We start from the raw sequence: 7,903 nt of genomic DNA on the forward strand, positions 1-7,903 counted from the left end.
GAATTAAGGCTAGTGTGAATAGATAAATCCATAGTTAATTTAGAACTGATCATCAGTCTAACCCCTTCCCAGTACAAGCAGTCCCCAGGTTACGAACGTTCCACTGAAGTGCAACCCATAGTTACAAACCAACCCTTGTAAAGCCTATTACATTAAAAATTCGAAGTACATACAGTGGTTCATAATAACGGACAGGCACTACTTTGTGAATGCACATTAAAACATTATTATTACTGTATTATTATGTTAAAGATATTTTAGTATATCTGGAAGTGTTCCTTTAATGTTTTTTTGTACATAGAAAGGTACACTATGTCCTATATACTAAGACAGACATTTGACTGACTGACGTTAGATATGAACTGTACCTAACTGTTCCAACTTACATACAAATTTTACTTAAAGACAGAATTAGGAACGGAACTCATTCGTAATCCAGGGACTGCCTATATACCTCTTAAACAAAAGCAGCAAGCTGTAAAATGATCTTAGTCCCCTTTACTGTATAGCCATAGTGGGTCATGCTGCCCAGTGTAGTGCTCAAAAATCAAAGGGCCTGCTGCAGACAAATTCAAGCACTTCTTCTACCCTCCCATGTACCTTTTCTATCCCATTGCACAGTATTTTTCTTTTCATGTAGTTTTATCATTACATTATAAAGTCCTTGAGATTAGGAATGATATCTTATCACCTATGTGTCACCATTACTTAGTAAATCCTACATGGTGGGTACTTATTAAATATCTGTTGAAAGTTGTTGTAAAAGAAAGAATACTAAATAACCCAAACATTAATTATTGTAAAGCCCTATTAGTATAGCATTATCCTTCTCATTCTTATCTGTTCAGTTATTGAATAACATTACTTTGTGTGTTTGCATATTTTATCATAAATCATAATCCACTTTGTTTTGCTGCAATGTTATTATAATACCTGATAGTTTTAATGATTTTGTGCTTTAATTTGATTTTATTTTGTAACTTTTTAAAACTATATTAATTGTAATTAATTTATGCCTTTAAAATATTGTTATTCTAGTTACAGATGAATCTGTACCCTCTTATTCTGGAAGTGATATGCCAAGAGATGACAGTAGCATGTGGTCAAAAGTAACTGAGGAAGGAACAGAGTTGTCACAGCGGCTCGTGAGGAGTGGTTTAACTGGAACTGAAACAGACCCTGAAAACGAAGAACTTATGCTGAACATTAGTTCTCGGCTACAAGCAGCAGTTGAAAAACTTTTGGAAGCCATTAGTGAAACTAGTAGTCAGGTAACCTCCTGATATTTTTAATATATACTGAATTTGAAGTAGGTTTTCTTTTAAGCAGTGGAATGATGAAATCTTCTTCCTCTGCTGTCCCACAGGAATTTAATTAGGCTCCCCTTTAATAATTGGTTTCTTTGTGATAACCAATACTGATATCATTATTCTTCTCAGGTAGAAAGCGTTAATTTAATACACTGATGGGCCCTCCCCATTCTAAAATTTAGCATTGTTTTAATTTTCAGATTTTCTAGACTCTTACACGTTACTTTTTTGATACCCAAAGAGATCTTAATTTCACCATTATATGAAATGTTACAGTAAAATATATTAATTATATACCTTAAACTGTATTCTCTAATATGTCATAACACACTAGTATTACAATTTGAGGACAAATCAAAGTTGAAATTCTTTCATGTGATTTTTACATCCTTTTCACAAATACGAATAGATTACTTCACTTTACAATCCCTTAATTGGAAATTAGAATGTGGGACAGTTTCTACATTAAAGTAGTTTTTATGGAAACTTAAAAAATATATATAATCATTGTATTTATAACATAAATTGCAATTTTCTCTGTCTATAAAATTTTACACCATGTATGGTAATTGCCTGTTAAGTTACTGTATTCAGAATTTTAAAATAAATTCACTTATTTAAAACTGTTTAACCTAAAACATCTGTGGAATCATAGCTACCATGTTAATCAAATGAATTCACCATTGTGATCAGCTACATGGTCAGTATTATTAACATTATTTTGATATTTTTATTCAGAGCACCCTAAATCTAGGTATTTCACGGTGTAGGAAAACAGAATTTAAGAAGTTGAAAGAGTGTCTTTGTTCTCTTATTTCTGATGTCTAACTTTCATTGATGCTACTTTTTTTCCATAAGAAATTATTTAGTATGGTATGCTTCTGCAATAGCAATGTCTTGGACTTAGCAAATTTGAAAAATATTGTTATATATTTGGTGGTTTAATGCCATATTCATTTACTTTAAGTCAGGTTACTGATTATAGGTCATTTCTTGAGTCATCTCTTGGCTAGTGACACTTGAAATAATTTGTTAAACATCTGCTGCTTGGTTAACTTATCGTTATCAATATATATTATTTTTTTCTCTTTGTAACTTGATACTGGGATTCAATGAGAAAGACATCAAAACAACATATATTTCCAGTGAAATAATTGCCATCCGAAGAATAGTCTTCAGATATGACAGTTAACCAGAGTTTTTCACAGATTCATTCTTCTTCATTTGGGGAGAGTCTAAATCCTCTTTCATGATTTAGAATGAACTGTATCTTTAAGAAAAATAGAATCCTGAAATTACCACACATTGCAATGAGAGTTCACTAAAGAGCCAGAGAACTATGCCCTATACTCTTATACTTCTGCATTGTATGTTGATAGACTAGCCAAACTTAAGTATTCATATGTAGTTAAGTAGGGCTCAAAAATTTTTCCATAGGTACATTCGGAAGGTGTAATATGCTATGTAGTTATTTAACAGAAGAAATTGCTATCCTTGGGCAATTCTAATTTTCTGGAACTCTCTTTCACAACGGGTATAAAATGATTGAAAAACTTTTGCTTCAGTGGCTCAAAATTTTTCTTGAGCATCGTAAAGAACCAGAAGTGTAGTATTCCTGAAAACTCAAATCTTTATGTACTTACCAATAGCAAAAGGGTGACTGTCTTAGTTACCTAGTGCTGCCATAATAGAAATACCACAAGTGGATGGCTTTAAAGAACAGAAATTTATTTTCTCACAGTTCCGGAGATTAGAAGTCCAAATTCAGGATCTGGCTGTAGGGAGAGGTCCTTCCTCATCTGTTTCAGTTTCTAGTACCAACAATCCTTGGCATTCTTGGGCTTGTGTTGTGTCTGTTTCCATCGTCTGTCTTAATCTTCCCTCTATGTGTGTGTCTCTGTGTTTGTTCTGGTCTTTTATACTTTAGAAGTGATGAGGCTTAGGATCCAGCCTGAACTGGTATTGCCTTATTAACATAACAAAAGAAAAACCCCTGTTTCCAAACAGGGTCATATTTGCAAGTGCAGGGGTTAGGATTTCAACACATATTTTGGTGGGACACAGTTCAGTCCATAACATTGATCTTTAGTGCATATGACAGTAGTGGTCCCATCTTTAACTAAAACTTTAACAATGAGTTATTTTTTTATTGCCAACAGCCCAAGTGCTAGTAAGGAAATGCCACCAAGAAAAACCAGCTTCGTTTGTGTTATTACTTTTAAAAGCCACTAAATTACACTCTTGGATCAAAAAATTTTATTTCAGCCTCAGGTTCAGTAGATTTTATTTAAACGCAAACATTGCAACTGTGAATGCTATGTCATATTGTGAAATTCTGTAGCTACTATAATAAAATTCACATTTTCCAGTAAAATTCACTACTTCTTAAAGTCTTTGCTTTTCTGATTAACTTAAGCCCTATATTGGCTTTCTTTTAGAATGCTTAAGCTTAAACCACATTTACATTATGCTGCCCACTGAATCACCTGAGCCAGTTCAGGCATTTTTTCATTGTTGCTTTCCAGCACCTTTAAAGGTGAATGCATATGCATCATAGTTATCCCTTTGACTCTGTGGAAGTTGTATAGGATAGATGATTCTATATGTAATTTCTACATGATCCTGCTTTTTTTTTTTTTTTTGGCCTATTTCAGCCATATTAGTATTTTAATTTCTGTAATTAGTACTTTGTTTTGTGCCATGACAACAACTACTAATACTATTCTCCTGTTGATCTCTATTAAATTGTGGTGGCCTGGATCTTGACCAGGTTAATAGCTGTTGCTAACTACTTGATAGCATTTTAAATTATGGCAGGCTAATTACGGCAGTACAATATTTGTCTCCTGACCTGCACCATGGAAAATGGTGAATAAATCACAAGTTATCAGTGATTGGACTTGTTCCTACAGGCTACTAAAGAAACTTCCCCATAGTCTGTTAATGCTGCCAGCAGGCAAGTGTGTGGGGTCTACCTAACAGTCTGTTCCCCAGGCCAAGACCATAGCTCATTGCAACTATTTGCTTATGTGACCAGGTAGTGAAGTACAGTAGGAACCTGGCCATGGATGACATTTTCCAGATTATTTTCAATTAGTTAAATACTAAAGCAACACTGTGTTATTCTGCTTTTGCTGTATTATTTTAGATTAAATATTACAGAAGAGACCACAGAAGCTTTGCTTGGAGGAGTAGTTTTCCAAGTGTGTTCCCCAAACCAGCATCACTGGGGGACTTGCTAGAGATGTAAATTCTCAGGTCTCACCTTAGACCTACAGAATGAATAACTGGGGATGAGGGCCAGCAAACTATGTTTTAACAAGTCCTTTACACGATTCTGATGCACACTGAAGTTTGAGAACCACTGATGTAGAGAATATTAGTATAATGTTCAAATTTGTCAGCCTTAATTTCAAAGTGTTCTACTAATACCTATTATGTGAAAGGTTGAACTCATTAGTGAAATTAGGTATAAAAATGAGGTATTTCTTAGATGAGTTATAATTTTAAGGCAACAAGAATAGGAGCTTTCTAAAACTGTCCTTTAAACTAAATTTAGTTTAGTTACTAATCTTCCATAATGGTATTCTCATTAATAATTAAAATTATTTTGAGCCTGATAAATATATTTAACAGTCAGTTAGATTGACACAAAAATTTATAGTTTTGTGAAATGACTGGTATTCTATTTTCCTCTTAATTTGTCAGTGTTTGGTTCTTCATAATAGAATATTTTACTTTTAACCTTGTTTTTTTTTTTCTTGTTATAAAAACAGAACTGGGAGGTTTTGTTAAAATTGTTGATAGAACAGAATTGTTAACAGTCTAATAGTTAAAATAGACTTGGTGGGGAGGGGGCAGACGCATAGGAACCAGTTAGAAAAGTCACTTGCCCAGGCTTACAAGTTGGTAGGTGGTAGAGTTAGAATTTGAATCCAGGCAGTCTGGCTTTAGTCCATGCTCTTAACCACTACTTTTTCTGCCCTTAGAAAAAGAAAAGAGTGAGCCACTGTGTCAATTACTGCTGATAGGTCTTTTAAGATACAGACTAAGGAATGGATTTTGAAATCTGGAGGTCATCAGTGACCTTACAAGAGCAATTTCAGTTAAGTGGTAGAAGTGAAAGCTTGATACAAGAGAGAATGAGAGGAGAGAAAGTAAAGACTTAAAAGACAGTAGAAGCTAAGTCACTAGGTCAGAAGAAAAATTGTGGCAGATTTGTGATTTGGAGCTTGTGTAAACCAGTATGATGTGTTTGAGGAGCAACAGTAGTGTTGTATCGTAAATACCCAGGGTGGAACATGGGAAATGGATAGAAAGCGAGTATAGAGGAATAGGTAGTGGTTACATGTCAAAGTCCCTTGTGGGCTATGTTAAGTAATTGTAACTGTATTATGAAAAGTGTGGGGAGCCCTAATATTGTTAGCAGGAAAATAATATCAATTTTGTGTTTTAGAGAGATTGCTCAGGCAGCAGTGTGATGGGTGGATGGGCAAGAGGGTGGTAAAAAAGATGCTGAATGTAGAGAGACAGAAGACTCTTACAACCTTCTGAGAGGTGATAAGAGATCAAGTTAAGGCAGGAGGGAAATGATTTGAAAGCTATTTAGGAAGCTGAATTTGATAGAACTTGGTATGACTGAGTGGATGTGGGGATAACGAAGCGGGGGAGAACACCAGGGATGAATCCTTAACTGACCAAGCTGTTGATTATTTCATTTTCTGAGATAGGGGATGTAAAAGACATGGATAGAGTTCAGTTTTAGATAAGCTGAGTTTGAGATGACTGGAGGGGGCATCCAGGTAAAGATACTCACTAGGATATGGAGTTTGGGGAGGCATTTACAGGCATTTGAAGGTTTTGGGGGGTGTACAAAGAGCTAATTTTCGAGCTGGTAAAATGCTGACATTTAAAAGAGAGTAAAGATAGTTAAAACTATAAAGGAGATTGAGAATGAAAGATAAAAGGAAAATCAAGAGAATAGGGTCATAAAAAACAAACGAGGAGAGAGTCAGGGTCAGATACCATGGAGAGGTAAGAATTGAGTGTCCATTGGATTTGTCTGTAAGGTGTCATCAGTAACCTTGGTGACAATATTTTAATGGAGTGATAAAGGAGGAATTCAAAAATTCAAGGAGTTGAAGAAATAGAGTAATTTCTTGACATCTAGCTGTGGAGAAAGCAGAAGAGCACTAGCTTAAGAAGAAGAGAGTGATCTTTTTAAGTTGGAATAGTTTATATTGGGTAGCAATGGAGAAGTGGGAGATGGCAGGAGAGAGGGGATGGGTTTTATGGACCCAAGTCCTTGGGATAGGTGAGAATGGAATCCAGAACACGAGTGTGGCTATTGGGGAAAGGGATTGTTGAAAGTGATTGTGGGCTTGTGGTTATGGGTGGGGTAAATTTCATTGAAAAGTTTCCATAAATCTAAGTAAATACTGTCACATATTCAAGGTTCTTTCTTTCTTTTCTTTTTTAGTGGTATAGTTTTCTGTGTTGTGTAATTTTAGTGAAAGGTGATTAACCCTTATACTTGGTTTTAAGGTTTTAGGCTGCATTAGGTTCCATAGGTACATCCTGCTTTAATAAAAGAATTAGTAAGCTTTTTCTTTACTATCAGGACATTGGACAAGTACTTGCCTTACAGGCTGATTTCATAATATGTATATTACCGGAGATTTTTACTTTGTGTATTTGATTTGAGAAGTAATTTGCCCAATGGTATGTACAAGTCCATATAATAATACATTTATTATGATGAGTTTTACTTCTCTTTTGCCTAGGCAGGCTACCATGAAATCAGGCTTATATTCAACCTATTGATAATTTCCTCTTGGTTGGGATAGCTTTCATTGCTGTATTAGGAAAAATGCTTAGAGACTACCTTTAGGCTCTGTCTTAATAATCTAATGCTGCTGTAACAGAAATACCACAAGTGAATGGCTTTAATGAACAAAAGTTTACTCCCTCATAGTTTAGGAGGCTAAAAGTACAATTCAGGGTACCAGCTCCAGGGGAAGAGTTTCTGTCTCTATCAGTTCTTTAGGGAAGGTCCTTGTCATCAGTCTTCTCCTGGGTCTAGGAATGTCTCAGCTCAGGGACCCTGGGTCCAAAGGATGCCCTCCGCCCTCAGCTCTTCTTTCTTGATGCTCAATTCTTCCTCTCTGCTCAATTCTCTCTTTTATATTTCAAAAGAGATTGGCTCAAGATACAGTCTAATCCTGTAGGTTGAGTCCTGCCTCATTAACATAACTGCCACTAATCCTGCCTCAGTTACATCATAGAGGTTAAGATTTACAACACAAACGAGAATCTCATCAGATCACACAATATGGGAAATCATGGCATAGCCAAGTTGATACACATTTTTTGGGGACACAATCCAGTCCATAACAGGCCTTAGAAAGGTTCTCTCTTTAATTCAATCTTCATTCAGTAGTCTTTTTGTTGTTCTACAGAAAAGTTATCTTTGAGATTCTTGGATCAAGCAGAAATAGAAATCAGTCTGTTCTGTGGGAATAGTCATGCATCAATTAGTTTTCCAGAATCTGGAGGTACTATTTAGAGCCATTAAAAAAAAAAAAAAAAAAAAA

General features: G+C 35.1%; 1 protein-coding gene across 5 annotated transcripts in view; it reads left to right on the forward strand.

Moving 5' to 3' along the window:
* Nucleotides 1–7,903, forward strand: part of AKAP9 (A-kinase anchoring protein 9) — a 136,916-nt gene that overhangs the window by 71,542 nt on the left and 57,471 nt on the right. For all 5 annotated transcript variants that reach the window (XM_023724639.1, XM_023724643.1, XM_023724641.1 and 2 more), the window contains one exon: nucleotides 1,039–1,271. In XM_023724639.1, coding sequence (XP_023580407.1) covers nucleotides 1,039–1,271 — 233 coding nt within the window. The remainder of the gene's footprint in view (nucleotides 1–1,038; nucleotides 1,272–7,903) is intronic.

This window comes from Trichechus manatus, unplaced genomic scaffold (assembly GCF_000243295.1).
Source record: "Trichechus manatus latirostris isolate Lorelei unplaced genomic scaffold, TriManLat1.0 scaffold00253, whole genome shotgun sequence".
NCBI classification, from domain to species: Eukaryota; Metazoa; Chordata; class Mammalia; order Sirenia; family Trichechidae; genus Trichechus; species Trichechus manatus.